Source organism: Scardinius erythrophthalmus (assembly GCF_964197995.2).
Source record: "Scardinius erythrophthalmus genome assembly, chromosome: 14".
NCBI lineage: Eukaryota > Metazoa > Chordata > Actinopteri > Cypriniformes > Leuciscidae > Scardinius > Scardinius erythrophthalmus.
This window is the reverse complement of record NC_138234.1, coordinates 7,748,143-7,769,561: the sequence shown is the minus strand read 5'-3', so window position 1 is coordinate 7,769,561 and position 21,419 is coordinate 7,748,143. Positions and strand designations below refer to the sequence as shown.

The 21,419-nt window shown below is 39.4% G+C and overlaps 1 protein-coding gene across 1 annotated transcript; it reads left to right on the top strand.

Annotated features, from left to right (window-relative positions):
• Positions 1-364: 364 nt before the first annotated feature.
• On the top strand, positions 365-20,678 carry LOC308702123 (uncharacterized protein; the record flags this gene model as incomplete). The annotated part of the gene is made up of 6 exons (XM_081384791.1): positions 365-413; positions 3,747-4,079; positions 18,630-18,953; positions 19,055-19,105; positions 19,207-19,302; positions 19,524-20,678. The coding sequence occupies 6 exons, from the start codon at positions 365-367 to the stop codon at positions 19,682-19,684; spliced, it is 1,014 nt and encodes a 337-aa protein (XP_081240917.1). The 3' UTR covers positions 19,685-20,678.
• Between the last annotated feature and the right edge of the window lie 741 nt (positions 20,679-21,419).

Below are 21,419 nucleotides of genomic sequence, written 5' to 3'. Positions count from 1 at the left end.
TTAACAGTTAACCTGTATGTAACAGGAAAACAGTCTGTGATGTTAATGTAATCAGGACAGGAAGAAGCCGTTCAACCACACAGGACATTCAATAGACACACGCACAACATATTTGTCCACTCAACATAACAAAACCACATATCTCTTTGTTGATCAAAATGACTGAATCAATTTAACTCGCAGGTCACTAAAAACACACAGGCCTTCTGTGAATCTTCTTTCAGAGTGGATCTTCCAATGTGTTAAACCAAAACTACAGACCCTATTTGTGTTGTTATTATAGCTGCCATCAACAAATTCCAAAATAAGACCTTATTTTTTACTGGAACATGTCAGTTTGATTTGGGGTCAATTTGATTCCATGATGCCAGTATGCAAGAACAAGCGCCACTGTTTCCCCAAGTGGTCACCAGGTGGAACTGAAGTACAGTAAAATAAAGAAAGAAATAAATCATATGCAACCTTGATTAGCCTTGATTAGCTAGTTCAGGTGTGTTTAATTGGGGTTACTGGATGGTGAAGTCAATCTTGGGAAGGCTAATTCCTGGTAATGAACACTAGATAGCGCCATAGCTCTAGTGCAGTATAAGTAGGCCTATATAAATCCAGAAACTTGCGCTCTGCAAGTGAACTTGTGGTGCCATCTCAAAGAGGCACAAAATCTCTTTTGGGAACTGGAAAGGGTCATAGCACCTGCATATTGTTGTCCTATTATTAGTTTAAGTGCTTCTGTTGTTCTCATTTGTAAGTCGCTTTGGATAAAAGCGTCTGCTAAATGAATAAATGTAAATGTAATAAATGTATAAGCCGTTTAGAACTCACTTTATAAATAAATCAAGCTGTTTAATTTTTTCCTTTACTTTATTTGTAAACTGTTTTGCTGTTTTTGCCCAGTTCAATTCACTGTAGGAAACTGCACTTTTCTGCAGGCATAATTTATTATAGTGAAGTTTACGATGGTAAAACTGTGGTAATATGTCATCTTATAGGGTATATCTAATATCTTCTTTCAAATTGGTAAACTTATAATTAAAAACTTTCTTCATTTTTTTATTGTTATTACTTTGAAAAGTATATTCTACTGTACAATAGAAATATATTTGTCCTAATTTATTGAAGTTAAACAGAACTTTAATTTTATTGTCGTGAAGAGCTTGGCGTTTCTGTGTGTGTCTGACGATAGTTTTCTCAAATGAAATGGTGAAATGTTGCTGTAGTGACTCTCAGAGCAGCTCTGGAGATCAAGTTCATGTGTTTATGTATGATATGCTGTGAGAAGCTCCTCTCTCAGTTGCTGTCAAACTTTCTTAACTCTATTGAATATTTAGGATATGTTTTTTGAAAGATACATTTTCTGTATGGCTACATAAATAATGTATATTTTATATATAAATTATAATTAATTGTATAAAATTACATTTCAAACTGATGTGATAACTTAGCACTGATAAAAAAAAAAAGATAACCAACATTTACTTTTGCCATAAGAACACAAGAAACATAGGTATGAACAACATTTCTGCTGTAATTTTCTATAGAAAGCAAAAGGCATAGGACAGGGGTGTCCAGTCCTGCAGAGTTCAGCTCCAATACACTCGATTTATGAATTTTGATAAACAGCCGTTATGAGAGAATCGGATCTGTTTAATGAGATCCGATTCTTTTTTTATGTGCGTGTAATTATTATTACAAGCACATAAAAAGATCTTTTTGGCTCAGCTTTGCAAATCACTGATGATTACCAAAAATTTCCAATGGTTCATTACTCGAACATTTTTAATAGGGTTGTAGGCCTACGATGTGTACAAAAAGATTAATTTCTTCATTTTCCCTACTTTATTCTCTACTGGTGTCTATTTTGTAGTTTTGTCATTTAAATTTTTCTTTATGTCTTTATGGTTCTTAATTTTGCACTGTTTTAATTGTACGCAGCAATGCTGCAAATGTTTTGGTAATATAAATCTAAAAATGTTTGTCTTGCCAATAAACCATATTAAGATGAAACTGAGTAGCATCTACTGAATAGAGTTCAGATCAGTTTATTTATATAAAGCACATTTAAAAACGGACACTGGCCAACCAAAGTGCTGTACACATAGAAAACTGACTTCTATGAATTATATATATCATCACTTTATGCCCAGGGCAGAGGATCTACAGAGGCATACACTCAGACAGGTCTAAATCTCAAATTAAAATGAAATAAATCTTTATTCTTTAAACAAATTGTGCACACCACAGCATAGAGCGCCATCTATTGTCCGAAATAAAAGTCCAACCACCTAGCCTGGGTTTCCCCATACTGCCTTGCTCGCAGCGCGATTTTATTCACGCTGCTAGGCAGTCTGGACACCATGGACCAAATTTTCCCCTGAAAAAGGGAACCAATCACAGAACGGGGAGGGAGCAGCAAGACGATGACGACACCGAAGCAGTTTGTTTATATCTATGGATCCAACATGGCATCAGACTCGACGTTACCTTCTACCCTCATGCTTATCTTGCACAAACGGTAATATTCGCTAAACGCCATAGTGTACACATAAATCTTTGACCCATCGTCTTTTTCCTCGTCGAATTTCTGTCACTCTACATATGTCATCTGGTATAATTTAAGCGATTGGCTATGAGCTACATACAGGCGCATTTGATAGACATTCATAGCGCCCAATAAACGGCTCTGGGCATTCGTAAACCACGCCTCAAATACGAGAAAATGCGCACGTAGTTCCCAGACCAAGTCTCAAATGAGACTTGGTCTGAGGTTAGCCAGGCTACCAACCACCCTGAATCACCCTGAAATTAAGTCATATATTACTCACACTGGTGTTCTTCTACTGCTGTGTGCACTTCTGTCTATTTATGGACCACAAAAGAGAAAAAAAAAAAAAAGATGGCAGTGAATAGTGATCAGTATCAAGCTTTTTTTAAAGATGCACAACTATCACAGAATGATCTCATGCGACACATGCTGTATATCCCAAGTGTTCTGGGGGAATGATAAGGTATAATTTGCTCAAATAATGACCATTAATAGCATTTAAACAGTTTATTTGCACACAGACAGTGTAAAGAATGGTCATCACCCAAACGTTCATTGAGGGAAAAGAGTGAAACAGTGACAGAGCAATTTTCCCCATTCATGTTCTCCATAAAGAAAAAACACAAAGAGTTGTAAACCAGTTCCTAGAAGAAACCACAACATTGTTGAGATTCATCCGCTGATCCTATTTTATGTGTTACTAAAATCCTTCATCTGATGTTATCATTAATCTTTTTTTTTTCTTTGTTTCATTATATGTATATGTATTTGTATGTAATTCCATGAAAATGTTCTTATGTTATTGAGCATATAAATAAAATAAAAAATGATGCCCAGACATACACAACAACATTTGAGACAGGGTTTGGAGAGGGCGTGTGTTTGGAGAAAGGAGGCGTGGTCTAATTCAGTCTGGAGGAAGTAAGCAAATAGTTCACACTTGTTCTCTACACATCTTCACTGCAGACGCTCACAAGTTCTCAGACTTGACTGATACTATATCAGACTTCTGAACTATTGAAGAAAATGTTTCACACATTTGCTTTTTTCTGTTTGTGCTGTTGCTGTCTGGTTGGTAAGTTTATGTTGTTTTAACAGTTGTGTGTTATTTGTGTGGAGCTCTAATGAACTTCAGTTGCATCATTAATAAATAAAAATTATTAAATTGTGTGACTGATAAACTGTTCCTATGTGTGTTCTTCAGGAGTGTTTGTTGGTTCAGATGCAGTGAAGTCAGTGTCAGTGATGGAGGGAGATTCAGTCACTCTAGACTCTGGTGTTACTGAAATACAGGAAGATGATCTGATAACATGGATGTTTGAACCTCAAAATACTCCAATAGCTGAAATTGATAAAGGGAATGGAATCATCATTAAATCTGTTGTTCCTGAAGGGAGATTCAGAGACAGACTGAAGCTGGATCATCAGACTGGATCTCTGACCATCATGAACACCAGAACAGAAGACTCTGGAGAATATGAAGTGACCATCAGCAGAAAGAGAGTAACCACATACAGATTCACTCTTACTGTCTACGGTGAGTACAGAATTACAGCTCACTCTGTTATATATTAGGCATTTTTTGTCATTATTATCCCTAATACTGTAAATGTATTTATTATTAAAATTATATTATATTAATCCAAAGACATTAACTTCTGTAGTGTCATGAATAATTTGTCCCTGTCATATGAATATGTGAATATGTCATGCAAGCAATGGACAGGTGCAGATATGATGAAACATCTCCACGTAAAAGCTTTTTATTTTTGCATACTGAGAGTACGTTTACATGACAACGATGTACTAAAAACGGAAAGGTTTTTGCAACAAAATCTGGTTCTCTACTGGTTCTCTTCTACCTCCACATTAGTATTTTTCACACTGCACTTAACTCAGGTTATCGTCATTCTAAACGCAAACGACAACCAATCACGTGCTTCATATTCATGCGTTATGGGCACTCATAGAAACACAGCGAGGTCAAGAGACAGTTTCATTCTTACCTTTATAGTCTGAAAAGTACATTCATTATACATTTGATATTACAGTCAGCAATATATGAGGATGCATGTAACCATATCATGTGTGGTGTTCATATGGATAACATATGGATGACAATTAAACCCAATCCACCCCGTGTGATAAAACAAAATGTATGTGAAATGAATGTTTAGTTGACAATCTTCACCCGATCTGCTGAGATTGAGACCATGACAACTTTAACAAATCAATGTTATTCAAATCAATGTATAATCAAATTAAAGTGGTTTTGACATTGGATGCAAATCTAAGTCAGAGACTCCAAAACAAAATTAGGAACCTTTAAAATAGCATAATAGGGCACTTTAAGCAACAAAATCTGCAGAATGGCAGCACACATTTAATTTCTTGATATTTTTATTTTAATTTTAATTTTTACAGTATTGTATTCTACAGCTCAAACTGCAGAAGGCCTCATTTTCAGATCTGGAATATGAATGTAGTTTCATCTGTTGGTTAGAGAGTGTGTGCATGACAATGTGTTTTATCATTGGACGTTTGTGGTTAATGTGCTTTTGTGTTTGCATGTTTTGAGGTGTGAATAGCGTGAGTGTGTGTTTCTGTGAATCGTGTGGGGTTGAAGTGACTTCCGCAATTTAACTTCATCTTTTTGAGAAACAGTTTTACTGTGAAAAATTTCAGAATCAGTGAATGCTAATGTTTGACAAATAAAACTTACTATATGTGAGATGCTAATATACTATATTACTATGTTAAAGGGGTGGTTGAATATGATTTCACTTTTCTAACTTTAGTTAGTGTGTAATGTTGCTGTTTGAGCATAAACAACATCTGCAAAGTTACAACGCTCAAAGTTCAAAGCATAGGGAGATATTTGCTATTAAAGAAATTATTTTTTAAGGACTACAACAAACGGCTGGTATGGACTACACAACATTCCTCTCGGGTTAGTGACATCCCCAACCCTAAAATTTACATAAACCCTGCCCCCAGAACACGCAGTCCATGATGAGAAGAGGAAGAGTTGTTGCTCAAACTGTAGCATCCATCTTTTCACATGCAATAGAAAGTCACTCTGTGTGCATCTCACAACAGTTCCTATACGAGCGATGTATAAATTATCATGACAGAATATGCTAATTGAAGATAGTTAACTCCACATCAGCAACATAAATTCATCAACTAACCAATCAGAGACGTCCTGTTGCAGTCTACATGTTGTCACTTCTTCTTGAGTCTCTCCATCTTTGTCTGACTCTGTTTAAATATGAAAGGCAGAACAGTTTCTGTCATTTTAGTGTGTGTCTGCGTGTGGAGCTGCTATTACATACTAGAGTGCAGATCGGGCCGAATTTTTCGTTCCGAGCCTGGCCCGCGTCCGACAGAGCAGTAACCGAACCCGACCCGAGCCCGACAGGCATAAAGATATTTATGTCCGAGACCGACAGTTAAAATCCAATTATTTTCTCATACTAATGACACGTCCGTTTGTTTGTGTGGAAAGCCCGCTTTTATTGAGCAACTGTAGGAAGGCATTTGGAAATGTCAACAGGATGAGAGCATCAGCACGCACGGAGCAACAAGCGCACTTAACACAGGCGCGCATGTACGTGTTTCGTTGTCACGGCTACATAAACAAATTTCCTTGCATGTTAACTTGCATGTACATGTTTGTATTTTTGAGAGAATAATGTTTATGCATGGTTTTTGAAAAAAACAAAAAACTAAAGTTTCTGAAATAAGGCCACAAAACACATACTAAATATGTGTCAAGACTTTTGACTAATGGATGTCGTTGCCTTTTTCTTCAAAATTATGTGAAAATCATCCTGCCTAATCATTCACATAACACAATACATTGATTTAAATCTTGTAAAACACTTTTTGTTTGTAAAGGCTGTAGCAACAATGGGTTGTACATTAATATTAATATTAGCTCAAATGATCTATAGGGAATTTTAATAATTAATCATGAATATGATTAATATTTTGCATATACAATTACATTAATTTATCGCAGCTGAACTAGATTGATATATGAATGATTACCATAACGGGTTATGGTTCGTCATTAATACATCAATTGTTCTTATTTCAGCTCGAAGTTATGGGATAACTTTAAAGGGGTCATATAATGCCATTTTTGTACAAGCTAATATGATTCTTTAGGGTCTAAATTAAAAGTTTGTAATATACTTTAATTAAAAATTCTCATTAGTATTGTAAGAAAACACTCATTTTACCTGCTCAAAAACAGCTCTGTTCTCAGCACGCCGTTTCAGTGCATGTGTCTTTAAATGATAATGAGCTTTGCTGACCCCGCCCCTCTGTTCTGTGCGTACACCGTTTGTAACACAATAACCACGCGTTGTTCATTATAAACGTGGGATTATGAATTATATTGAGAACGTCGTACATAGAAAACATGCCGTAATGTACCCGGAGTGTAAACCTTAGATGCATTCATCATGAAGTGTGCAGCAAGGTTTGCAAATTTGGAAAGATTAATATAAATATTAATATAAAGGTTAATAAAACATCACACTCACTTCTGGAGGTTCAGCAGGAACACGTTGGTACCGATCCGTTTTTTCTCGTTTGTAAAGCTGTCTGGTGTGAAATGATTCACGCAAACAGGAAAGCCAGACGATCGTGGGGAATCCCTGTGAGGGAATCCCCGCGTCAATCCTTTGGGCATATTGCTTCAAAAACAAAACTCAGCCACTGCATCTTCAACGGCTCGGATTTAGGAACATCCAAATGACTGCTGTGTTCCTTATTACACCGAAGAACAATCGCAGACGCCATTATGCTCATAGACAGCACTCCAGTGAGGGTATCAACAATGACGCGCGGACTATGATTGACAGCTCGCTCATGAGCGAGGGCGGGTCTGTGTTGAAACGCTGCAGCTGTCAATCACAATCGTGGGAGGGGCGTCCGACCGTGTGACGTCACACGGTCGAACGGCTTGATTTCTGAGTGTCTCAAACATATAAGGAGATTAAAAAAAAACCACTGGATGGATTTTTATCATTTTATGATTGTTGTGTACAGGCACTGCCAACACACATTTCAGTACAATCAACTTGTAAAAGTGCATGTACCATTATATGACCCCTTTAAGGGAATTAATTTAGTTATCAAACAATCTGTTTGTCCAGCAAACATTGAACGTAAGATTAACTTAACTCTCAAGGAAAATTATCCTTACAACCACGAGAAAGAGTATCTTTTCCAGGCCTTGAAAAGACACCTTTCTGTGTTTGTAAAATTAGGTTACTTAAATCGTACCAAGATAAAGCATATAGCTAAGATCGAACATTTCAGGGACTAAGTAATATGGGCATTTAAATCAGAGTCAGTCAAAGGCATATGGAATTTAATAATACATCGAACTAAGGAATATATCAAACTACACAATACACACGATTATTATATACATAAAATACAGTTAAACAATACAAGATAACGAATAACATTGAGAGAGAATAAAATGATCAGAGTTAGAAAAAGATAGAATGACAGAAAAGGATGAGAGAGAGAGAGAGAGAGAGAGAGAGAGAGAGAGAGAGAGAGAGAGAGAGAGAGAGAGAGAGAGAGAGAAGGATGAGAGATGAGATCGGAAGTGAAAGCAAAAATCTCTGCGATCAGAGTTCGCAGTTGGCTATGGCAAAAATCACAGAAAGTAACCCTTAAGACACAACAAAGAAATCACATTGTAAGTTCAATTCAATAATCGATACTTGCATGGCATATGGTTCTCTTTGTATGAGGTAGGAAGGCAGGGTTCTGCGTGTCTTTAAAAGCAGCGCGAGTCGTCTGAGGGGAGGCGTGCGCGTGCTGTGTCATCCGGCGAGCGCGGGAGCTTCAAAGAGTCTCTTTCTTTAAAGTGTAAGTTGCAGGTTAACCACCACAGCCAATTAATGTGTAAATTAAAGTGCTCTATATGTATACATTTAATTATTTCTGTCTTAAATTGTGTTAAAATAACATTTATTGGGGTTTCTTTGAAGGTAGCGTGTTTTTTCAGTTACTGGGTGATGACGTCACAAGAGGAACTCGCAACCCATACTCTGCTAGATTCCTACTGTATTATGGCTATTTGGAGAACGACTGAGGAAGTGGGAAACCATCAAATTAACCGGTCAGGCGTGAGAGAGGGGAGCCATGGCACTCAAATAGTTATTAATGCTTGGTGTGAGGAGAATGAGTGGACGTTACGAGCTTAGACGTTACGATACGTTAGAGCTAGTCTAACCTGGTGCAAACTTAACCCGGATAAAAGTCTTTTCAAAATATTGCCGTCATGTAGAAAGCAAGGAGGGACAACGACTGAAGACATTATTTACTTACAGTAAGTCAGTCCAAATCAGAGCTGTAACGTTAGAGATGCACACACTGCACAGGCATCAATCGCTAGTCTCATCGACGCCTCAAACGTAATACCCTTCCTCAATCCACGCGTTATCAATTTCTCACGATTTAATTAGCAATGTTTATTGTCAGAAAAGCAAAAGAGAGATCGATGTCCCCATCACTGTGTGCGTGTGGGCTATCAGCAGTGGAGAGTGTGTGCTGCCGTGAGGTAAACACGTTCTGGAGTTTAGTGGAACAGCTCGACCCGCGACCGGCTGATCTGACGTGCCTGAACCCGTTTGTTTTGCGAATAGCTTATTCTCATTTCAGGCATGATCACGGTCCCCTTGAAGTCAGCACACACGAGTATGTTTACAATTTAGTTATTCCATAATTTTTTTATCAAATACAACATACAACCAACTTTTCTTAAGTTATGAAAGGCATCTATAGCTGCTAGCGTACGGTAACTCTACTAGTGAGTTCCTCTTACGTCGTCACGCCCCATCTAGTGGAAGGGAGCGGGAGCGGTTAAAACCACTGTTAAAAGTGCCAATTTTTCGTATTATATCAGCATTTTGGTATAAAAAAACAATGGTGGGCGGTTCTTATCTTTATGTTTAATAAACACATTGTATTATCTTTGTGAAAATTTTAACCTGCAACTTACACTTTAAGGTGAAGTTGCCGGGAATGATTCAGCTCGTGAATGAACAGAGGCGAATAGGAAAACGAAACTAGACTATATAACATAAAAGAAATAAAAGACAAGAGAAGAGAAGCAGGCCGAAGCCGGTCCGGACTTGGGTTTTGGAGGAGGAAGAAGAGGGGACGAGAATTGAGGGTTTTGGCTTTTATCAGTGTCCCGTGTACGCCTCCTTTTTCCTGGATGACGAATCAGTTTAGAGCAGGAAGATTGTCCTGGTGTGTTAATGCCGCCCGACCCTCGTGTGGAATCACGAGGGGCAAAATGTGATATTATGCTCGGGGAATTAAAACACATGGAACCATAACGTTTATCACAGTCTCTTATCAAAAATCTTCTTCGTCATGCCCAGGGGATCAAAACAACACTAAGGACGAATATTGACAAAGATAGCAACATAGAGATACATTCTTTTTGAACAAAGGCACTTAAAGATTACATTACTGTAATTCAAAAACACCACTATTCTAATATCACACTGGTGAACATGCAAATCACCTGGAACACTCTTTGTACATTTTTAATAGTTAGTAAAATAAAATTTTACTAGTGGAAGTCCATATATGTCAATGTGTGTGTGTATATCTTTGAGGTCGGCATCTGTTGCATCTCGTGGTGCATACCACGTGAGGGGTTGGGGGCTATTTGAGAATGTGTTACTCGGCAAAAACAAAGGTAGTTCTGTGGGCAGACTAACTTGACAGCCTGAGGCGTCATATAATTTTGCTGAGAGAAGCAAGATAGTCCTAGTTGTCCAGAAGAACTGAATGGGGTAAGTCTTGTAATTTTGCCTTCAGTACACAAAGGACAAACGTTAGACACAGTAAGGGAATTGTGGTCGCAGCACGTGATAGTATGAGAAACAAACAGGGGCCTGTTCGTTTATTTCATTAAGTCGTGTAAAACATTAACCAGGGCCTACTTGTAGACACTTGTGTCAGAAAGCTAGTCAACTAGGCCTTTCTGGGTATATGCTCATAGGTGTTTTAGCATGAGAGAAACAATCAGGATACGCTAATTCAGAGCATCTGGCCGGATAGACTGTCTATATATATTTTCTACCAAATTGGTTCACAGTTGGAAGCATCTCAATTTTATTTATTTTTTTCCACAAATGGTGCTTGCAAATTGTATAATATCCAAGGAAAACATGTCTAGTAATTGTGCAGTTAATTCTCATTCTGTATTTTCAGTTTTGGAATATGTATCCTCTCCCCAAATTTGTCAATAATAAAACACAATAAAAAATATTTAAAGAAAAGGCTTATATTTACCTTTTAAAATTTGTTTACATCTACCTTACCAAAAAGGTTACAATTACAACAACAATTCAAGTGTAATCTTTCTTTGAAAAACTAAAGTATACATTTCATCATACATATTTCAAAGTTAAGGATTCATTACTATGAATATAGCCTACATTGACAAAACATACTATATTTAATATATTAACAAAAATTGGCAAACAAAAGCTTATTTGAGGTGGCAGATATTTTACAGTAAAAATGTGTAATCTATCCAAAACTAGTCAACGAAATATTGTCTTTCATATGTCTGTAATATAGGTCTTTCGTTTTTATTATAAGGAATATAAATGTTAATTTGCAGTTTAATAAGTTGCTTATACAAATACATTTTATTTCAACATATTTCAGTCGATTTTTACTCAGTATAGCAAAATAGTTTGCTAAAAGCGAAACATTCATTCACACACAGAAACGCAATTCAAATTTAAACTGTCTTTTTGCGAGTTGTGGTAAACAGCGCATCTCTGCTGTTCATTCATTCACACAGAAACGCGATTTACTTGAGAATGAAAAAAAAACTTACTACAGTATTTCATCTGTTGCTCCTCGAAATACCAGCACTTCTGAGTTACATTTTCCATTATTATTATTCCTCACAGCGCTGCGAGACAGTGTAAACAAGTACAATGATCTGAATAAACTTGATGTGTTTTCTCGAGCTGATATGGGGGCGTTCACAGTTTGCGTGGATTGCCTCAGTCATTTGCGTTTGAATAGCGCGCGCTCTCCGTGGGCGGGGCAGATTAAAACGTAATGAGCTGAGATGAGAACGACTGAAATCTCTCTCTTTTCATAAAGTTTACATAAACAGAGAATATTTTTTTTATAATAATATTTACTTCATTTAAAAGAAGAGAATTCAAGCTTCATGCCTGTGTGTCTGTTTGCCTGTTTGACTGAGTATTCGCTGAGTTATAGTTCATTTTCGGACGCGTTTCAGAATGGAGTTCACTGACAGAGAGGAGGCAGAACTCGCATCATGTTTATTTTTCTTTATTTGGCGAAAAGCACAACAGTTTGTTTTTATTGTGTGTATACACAAAAATAATACACACTCAACAGGATCGATTGATGTATAACACAAGCATATAAGATAAAAAGTAATATTTAAAAAAAAAAAAAAAAAATTTCACTGATAAGGAAAAAAACAAGCCTATCGCGCCGGCGCGATAGCCAACCTCAGGGGGTTAAAGAATCCATCCATCCATCCATCCATCCATCCATCCATCCATCCATCCATCCATCCATCCATCCATCCATCCATCCATCTTCTTCCGGGATGTTTACACTTCTTCTTCTTCTTATCTGGGGCCGGGTCGCGGGGGCAGCAGTCTAAGCAGAGATGCCCAGACTTCCCTCTCCCTAGACACTTCCTCTAGCTCTTCCGGGGGAACACCAAGGCGTTCCCAGGCCAGCCGGGAGACATAGTCTCTCCAGAGTGTCCTAGGTCTTCCCTGGGGTCTCCTCCCAGTGGGACGCACCCAGAATACCTTCCTGGGAAGGCGTCCAGGAGGCATCCAGAACAGATGCCCAAGCCACCTCAGCTGACCCCTCTCGATGTGGAGGAGCAGCGGCTCTACTCTGAGCTCCTCCAGATTGACCGAGCTTCTCACCCTATCTCTAAGGGATCACCCAGCCACCCTGCGGAGAAAGCTCATTTTGGCCGCCTGTATCCGGGATCTTGTCCTTTCGGTCATGACCCAAAGCTCATGACCATATAGGTGAGAGTAGGAACGTAGATTGACTGGTATACCTTTCTTCACCACGACAGACCAGTACATCGAACGCATTACTGCAGAAGTTGCACCAATCTGTCTGTCAATCTCCCGTTCCATCCTTCCCTCACTCGTGAACAAAACCCCAAGATACTTAAACTCCTCCACTTGAGGCAGGAACTCTCCACCAACCTGAAGTGGGCAAGCCACCCTTTTCCGACTGAGGACCATGGCCTCGGATTTGGAGGTGCTGATTCTCATCCCAGCCGCTTCACACTCGGCTGCAAACCGTCCCAGTGCATGCTGAAGGTCCTGGTTTGATGAGGCCAACACGACAACATCATCCACAAAGAGCAAAGACGAAATCGTGTTGTCACCAAACCTGACACCCTCTGGTCCCTGGCTGCGCCTAGAAATTCTGTCCATAAAAATTATGAACAGAACCGGTGACAAAGGGCAGCCCTGCCAGAGTCCAACATGCACCGGGAACAAGTCTGACTTACTGCCGGCAATGCGAACCAAGCTCCTGCTTCGGTCGTACAGGGACCGGACAGCCCTTAGCAAAGGACCCCATACTCCCGGAGTACCCTCCACAGGCCGCTGCGATGGTCACAGTCGAATGCCTCCACAGAGCACATGTGGACCCATGAACCCTCCAGCACCCTGTAGAGGGTATAGAGCTGGTCCAGTGTTCCACGGCCTGGACGAAAACCACACTGTTCCTCCTGAATCCGAGGTTCTACTATCGGCCGTATTCTCCTCTCCAGTACCCTGCCATAGACTTTCCCAGGGAGGCTGAGAAGTGTGATCCCCCTGTAGTTGGAACACACCCTCTGGTCCCCCTTCTTAAAAAGAGGGACCACCACCCCGTTCTGCCATCCCAGAGGCACTGTCCCCGACCGCCATGCAATGCTGCAGAGGCGTGTCAGCCAAGACAGCCCCACAACATCCAGAGACTTGAGGTACTCAGGGCGGATCTCATCCACCCCCGGTGCCTTGCCACCGAGGAGTTTCTTGACTACCTCTGTGACTTCAGCTTGAGTGATGGACGAGTCCACCTCTGAGCCCTCAGCCTCTGCTTCCTCAAAGGAAGACGTGACGGCGGGATTGAGGAGATCATCAAAGTATTCTTTCCACCGTCCAAAGACATCCCCAGTTGAGGACAACAGCTCCCCACCTCCACTGTGGACAGCGTTGGTAGGGCACTGCTTCCCTCTCCTGAGGTGCCGGACGGTTTGCCAGAATCTCTTCGAGGCCAGCCGTTTTTGCCTCCACAACCGACCGGGCTGTAGCCGGTACCCGTCAGCTGCCTCAGGAGTCCCACAAGCCAACCAGGCCCGATAGGACTCCTTCTTCAGCTTGACGGCATCCTTTACTTCCGATGTCCCCCAGCGGGTTCGGGGATTGCCGCCTCGACAGGCACCGGAGACCTTACAGCCACAGCTCCGAGTGGCCGCGCTGACAATGGAGGTGGAGAACATGGTCCACTCGGACTCAATATCTCCAGCCTCCCTCGAGATCCGGTCGAAGCTCTGCTGGAGGTGGGAGTTGAAGATCTCTCTGACAGGAGACTCGGCCAAACGTTCCCAGCAGACCCTCACAGTACGCTTGGGTCTGCCGAGTCTGTCCAGCTTCCTCCCCCGCCATTGGATCCAACTCACCACCAGGTGGTGATCAGTTGACAGCTCCGCCCCTCTCTTTACCCAAGTGTCCAAGACATACGGCCGCAGGTCAGATGAAACGACCACAAAGTCGATCATCGACCTACGGCCTAGGGTGTCCTGGTGCCACGTGCACTGATGGACACCCTTATGCTTGAACATGGTGTTCGTTATGGACAAACTGTAACCAGCACAGAAGTCCAATAACTGAACACCACTCGGGTTCAGATCAGGGGGGACGTTCCTCCCAATCACGCCCCTCCAGGTGTCATTGTCGTTGCCCACGTGGGCATTGAAGTCCCCCAGTGAAACGATGGAGTCCCCAGTCGGAGCACTTTCCAGCACCCCTCCCAGAGACCCCAAGAAGGCCGGGTACTCTGCACTGCCGTTTGGCCCGTAGGCACACGACAGTGAGAGACCTATCTCCGACCCGTAGGCGGAGGGAAACGACCCTCTCGTTCACCAGGGTAAACTCCAACACATGGTGGCTGAGCTGGGGGGCTATAAGCAAACCCACACCAGCCCGCCGCCTCTCACCATGGGCAACTCCAGAGTGGTGAAGAGTCCATCCTCTCTCGAGGAGTGTGGTTCCAGAGCCCAAGCCATGCATAGAGGTGATCCCGACCATCTCTAGTCAGAACCTCTCAACCTCACGCACAATCTCAGGCTCCTTCCCCGCCAGCGAGGTGACGTTCAACCGCCTCTAGAGCTAGTTTCCGTGTCCAGGAATCGGGTTGTCGAGGCCTTCGCCTTCGACTGCCGCCCGATCCTCTCAGCACCGGCCCCTTACGGTCCCTCCTGCAGGTGGTGAGCCCATGGGAAGGCGGCCCCACGTCGCTCCTTTGGGCTGAGCCAGCCCGGACCCCGTGGGGAGAGGCCTGGCCACCAGGCCCTCGCATATGATACAACATAGATGCAACTTTCCTCAAAAAATATTCTCAAATAATCATTCAACCTTTGACCCACATTATAAATGTTTCTATTAAAACTGGAATATTTCCAGATGCGTGGAAAAAGGCACTGGTTAAACCCATCTTTAAGTCCGGGAATACCACAGACGTTAATAACTATCAACCAATAAGTCTAGTTCCGGTGATGTCAAAAATACTAGAAAAAATAGTTTCAAAACAGCTAACACAATATTTAGAAACACATCAGTATATACACCCTCAACAGTATGGTTTCAGACAGAACCATTCTACTGAATCAGCCATCTGCACATTGTTGGAAAATATTGTGCAGCCGCTTGATAGAGGAAACATCGTGGGTGCAGTATTCCTGGACTTAAAGAGGGCATTCGATACAGTAAACCATAGCCGTCTTATCTCAAAACTGTCATTGTATAATATGTCACACCAGGCATTATTATGGTTTGAGTCATACTGGGGCCTCTTCTCTTCAGCCTGTATGTGAACGAGCTGCCTGAAGTGTGTCCTGAAGTTGGCCTTCAGATGTATGCCGATGACACTGTGGTTTATGTGTCCGGCAAAAGCCCTGTTGTTATCGGCAGTACACTGACCAAAAGTCTTGAGAAAGTGTTAATTGGCTAAATAAATCATGTTTAACACTTAATTTGAGGAAAACTAAATCAATGTGTTTTTCTATAAAAAGAACGAGGATAATAAATGACCTTAATGTTAAAATTAATGGTGAGCTCATCGATCAGGTAGAACAAGAAAAATATTTAGGAGTGATTTTAGATTCTCAGCTAAATTTTAAAAGTCATATTAAAAATATATCAAGTAAAATGAAGGCCAGTATGAACTGTTTCAGAATGATCAGGAGCAGTCTAACATTTGAGTGTGCTCATGTCTTTCTGAATACTATGATCCTGTCCCACTTGTCGTACTGCACCACTGTTTGGTCCCAGACTAGCCAAACTACCCTAAAGCCTATTGAGAGGCTTTATAACCGTGCCTTAAAAATTTTAGATAAAAAGCCCATTCGATTCCATCACTGTTACATTTTAAGTAAACATAAAATCTTAAATTTTGTTAATCTTAGACACATGAAGTTGTTTTTTAAATGTTTGGCTGGACTTGCACCTGAACCACTTTGTAAATTTGTTAACAGGCTGGAATCCTCCAGATCAACAAGAGTGGCTACATGTGGAGACTGTAAAGTTCCATTTTGTAAAACATCTTTTGCCCAAAATGTTTTTTCTGTGAAAGGAGCCAATTTGTGGAACTGGCTTCCTGCAAATATAAAGACTTTAACTAAACTGTCCACCTTTAAAAAAAACTAACAAAAGCCTGGTTCATACAGCAGCAGCAGTGTGATCATGCCATATGAGATGTGTAGCTGGGTGTATGTGAGGTGTGCATCTGTGTGAGTTCCAGTGAATGTGTTTGTTTATTATACTTATCTTTATTGGTGCTAACTGGTTTCTGGACATTTCATTGTATTTGCTGTAATTTTTTTTTATTATTTTATTTTTATTTTATTATTATTTTTTTATTATTATTTTTTTTATTTTTTTTTTCTTCATTATCTTGACTGTTAAAAGCCCTTCTAGGGACAGGTGTTGCGAATTAGCCATGGCTATAAACACTGTGATACATGCATCGGATTGTTCTTTATGTAATAATCTATGTTTATTTTGTATCTGTCCCTATTCAAATAAACAACAAATAAATGAATAAATATGAGCCCCAACCCCAGGCCTGGCTCCAGGGTGGGGCCCCGGCTGCGTCATACAGGGCGACGTCACGGTCCTCGATTTAACGTTACTCAATTGGGTTTATTGAACCACTCTTAGTCTGACCCGTCGTCTAGGACCTGTTTGCCTTGGGAGACCCTACCAGGGGCATATAGCCCTAGACAACATAGCTCCTAGGGTCATTCAGGTACTCAAACCCCTCCACCACGTTAAGGTGGCAGTTCAAGGAGGGGCATATTAAAGCATTGTAAATGTAATTGTACTGTCATCAAAATTTAGGGAGTTTCTAACTAAAAGTATTTTTTTAAATTCTAGTGTAATGTCTTCTTAAAAACAACAACAATAAAACAGTGATGCTTTTCCAGTAGCAAATATTTTTCATCCCATATAGTGCAGCACGACTGTACCAGCGATGTATAGTGTAGCACGACAGTCTTTGTGTCATGTGACTGATCGCTCTATATTAAAATATCTCCCATTTTTAAATATCATCAATGGAAAAAGTAGATTTTTACCTGCAGAATGGTTTAAATACAACGAAGCATGTGAGCATGAGGAGCCTTTGATCTGGTAGGTGTCTGATCCAGTAATGTGTGTCTCTGCTGTTACGACCTGTGCAATAAGGACGGACTCGACGTGAAACCCAGCTGACAGATCACCGAAGACACAAATCACAAGTTCCACAAAAAGTATAATTTATTTAAGGTGGAAAAGTAATTAAATTAACCCTCTGAGGTCGGCAATCACGCCGGCGTGATCTGCTCGCTTATTTCCTTATCAGTGGAAAAAAACTCCAAAATAATCTGTTGATTTTGATTTTACATGCTTGTGTTATACATCAATCGATCCTGTTAAGTGTGTATTTTTTTGTGTATACTCACAATAAAAACAAACTGTTGTTTTTTTTCTTCTCCAAATAAAGAAAAATAAACATGACGCGAGTTCTGCCTCCTCTCTGTCAGTGCAGTCCATTCTGAAACGCGTCCAAAAATGAACTGTAACTCACCGAATACTTCTCACACAGACACGTGAGACATGTCTTTACGAAGCTTGGATTCTCTTCTTTTAAATGAAGTAATTTATATAAAAACCAAATATTCTCATTTTATGTAATCCGTTTGAAAGCAAGGAGAGGTATCGTTTTTTCGTTCTCCCTTCATTAACTTTAAGGAGCAATGGGATCAGGATGCCCACAGGCCAAAATATTAAACTAAATAGACTTATAAATAAAACATGCATAAATTACCTAATCAGGGAATAAACAGAATTACAAAGAAACTTCCCTAACTCCCTATAAATCACAAACAAAGTCAAAATAAATGTCAGGACACCCCTACGCTCCTAAAACATAAGAAAGAACCGAATTAAATCATCACAAACAAATGAACATGATCAACAGCAGGTTTTGGGATCTGGAATCCGGAGCTCCTCACGCCAGAATGAGCTCCACATCTTCGGTTAGCGCCTCAGTAGATCCGCCAATCAGGCTCCTCCGACATCAGCCAATCCCTGCACACATACAAAACAACAACCCACACAAAACAGATACCGAGGATCGTCTCAGCATACGGTCAAGTACACAGTAACGTCAAGGGCTTTAAAGCTAAAGGCTGCAGTTTCCTTCTGTGTGAAATCTGTTCTGGTTTAAATTTGTATGAAACTCTCATGTTTTCCAGCTCGTCTGCCTGTTCCTGTCATCATTCTCATTTCATCATCAGTAATTCATCATTTCATCATCAGTAACTCTTCACCCTGTTCTTCATCATCATCATGTTCATTGGTGTGTTCATCAGTGGTGAATGTGAGTCATGTGACTCTCTCCTGGTACGCAGGAATCAGTGTATTGTCCAGCATCAGTGCGTCTGATCTCAGCATCAGTCTCTCTCTACCTCTGGAGGTGGAATATCAGGATAAAAACACCTACAGCTGTGTGCTGAACAATCCCATCAGCAACCAGACCACACATCTGGACATCAACACACTCTGTCACACATGTACAGGTACGGCAGCGCTGATGATAAATGTGTGTGTTTACTGACCTGATCTCTGTTTTCAGTTGTAGATCAGACTGATGCATTCACTTCTTTCTTTATCATTACAGAGCCTCCACAACCAGACTCAACTCAACTCTGCCACTGTCCCACATGTGCAGGTACGGCAGCACTGATGATATATATGTGTTTATTTACTGAGCTGATCTCTGTCTTCTGTTAGATTAGACTGATGCATTCACTTCTTTCTTTATCATTACAGAACTGGTCGATCAGCCTACTTCACAACCAGAGCCTACTTCACAACCAGAGCCTACTTCACAACCAGACTCAACTCAACTCGGCCACACATGTGCAGGTACCACAGATATTATTCACATTCATTCACTAATGTGTGGATTTTATCAAGACTAAATAAGATGTCAAACATGATGAAAGAGCTTCTGTCATCTCAGGTTTTTAAACTGTTTTTAATTTTTATTTCTTGTGTGAAGCAGAAAATTCGATATTTTTAAACTCATGAAACTCTGAAGTCAGCTTGTTGAAAATCTTAATTTCATTGATCATTTGTTTCATTAGTTTCCCCAGAAGGCCACGCCCCCTGTTGTGATTCAGTTGAAGCTGTGCTGCGATTGGTCGTCACTGCACTGATGGGCGTGGCTTCAGCGGCCGCTGCTGTTCTTCTAGTCAATGACATCAGAGCTTCAAGAGGTCAAATAAAGAAAACAGAAGAGATATAAACAAATTGTGGCATATATTGTATTTTTAATGGTAAAGATTAAAATGTTTGTGGTCTAATTGATGGTAAAACGAAGCTTTGCTTTCCTATTCTCTCCATCTGAGGCTAAAACTGTGAATATTCTTGAATATTTCATTTTATTCTTTAATGCAACCCATTTCAATTTTTTTTTTGTTAATTACATTGTTTAAAATTGTTAATGTTATGTTGCTGTTTTAATATTCTTTCTTAAATGTATGCAGCAACTCCACAAATACAAATGTAAAAATATTTGTCACACCAATAAATCACTGTACAGAATATTACTTACCGAACTGATATACAGCTATCATAAATATGCTTATATTATAACTGAAGGGGAGTCATAATAAGAATAAACTATGAATTAAGATTCAGATTGAATGACGGTTGAATGAAAACACATTTAAAGCATTAAGCAGTTTATTTATTTCAAAAAAAAATTCTCCATAAGGATTTCACTAAAATAGTTATAAGCCATTAACCAAACCACCGACCATCATGAATCACAGCAGTACAGGTTTGGTCTAAAGCAACAAACAAAAAAAAAAAAAAAAGAAGAAGAATGTATTTGTAAGAATACTTGACATATATTTTCAATATTTACATAGTATAATGTTAGTAACTGTATCTCTCTCACACGTGTCCCACATTGTCCTGCAAAATCACATCAACATGCAGTAACAGAGCGATAACCAGCCGCTGTTCTTCTGATCAATGATGATCAATAACAGCAGATAACACTGAATTTGTCCAGTTATTTTAAATATGTTTTATTTTGTCTACTGTAAGTCTATTAGTCTACTATAAGACTATCCTGGAAAGATTTAGAAATCTGCATTAATGATATTCATATTCATGATAGAAATGTGTGCATTTGATGTGCTTTATGTATTTTTCTCTCTTTCTGGCAGCTAATGTTAATAATGTGATCATGTTATCTTGTGGAATTGAATAATAAAAAGAAAACTTCCATCAGATGTCATACATATTGTGAGTTTTAATCTATAATAGTGATTTACATGTATTCATTTTAGATGCTTTTCTCCAAAGTGACGGTATTGTGTGTGTTAAGGCCATCTGGTAGCCAAAACTAGAATTTTCCATTTAATTTCCATCCATTTTATATTTCTTTGCCAGTTACACAGTTTTCTTATTTTATGTTTCATTGGTTTGCACATTGTAGCAATTCATAATGTAATAACTGCACATAAAGTAGAATCTACACATAATGTAATAAGTATTATTATTGTAATAAAATGCTCATATTGTAATAATTTTCTCAAATGTAAAAAAAAATAAAAATATGGAGCTCATAATGTAATAATATTTACTCTATGAGAAATGTATTACATTATAAACATACCAAAAATATTGTCAGTTTCATAGTTGTAATAGGCTTTTTAATCATAAAAACATTGGTTTTCCCTTACAGTGTATTTTTGGACTTATTCTTAAACTACCTACGAAATGCACCAGATTTAAATATTCATGCTATCATTATTATTATTATTGATGTTGATATTATTATTATCATGGTACAATACTTTATATATATCTTTTTCTTTTTTATTCGACAACAAAAGTGTACATTAACAACACTGTATACAAAGTATAGCTTATGTTGTAAAAATAACTCAGTATCAATATAGCAAAAGAAAAAAAAACATAACTATAAAAAATATTGCTGATAAAATCACTAAATAAATAAGACTGGA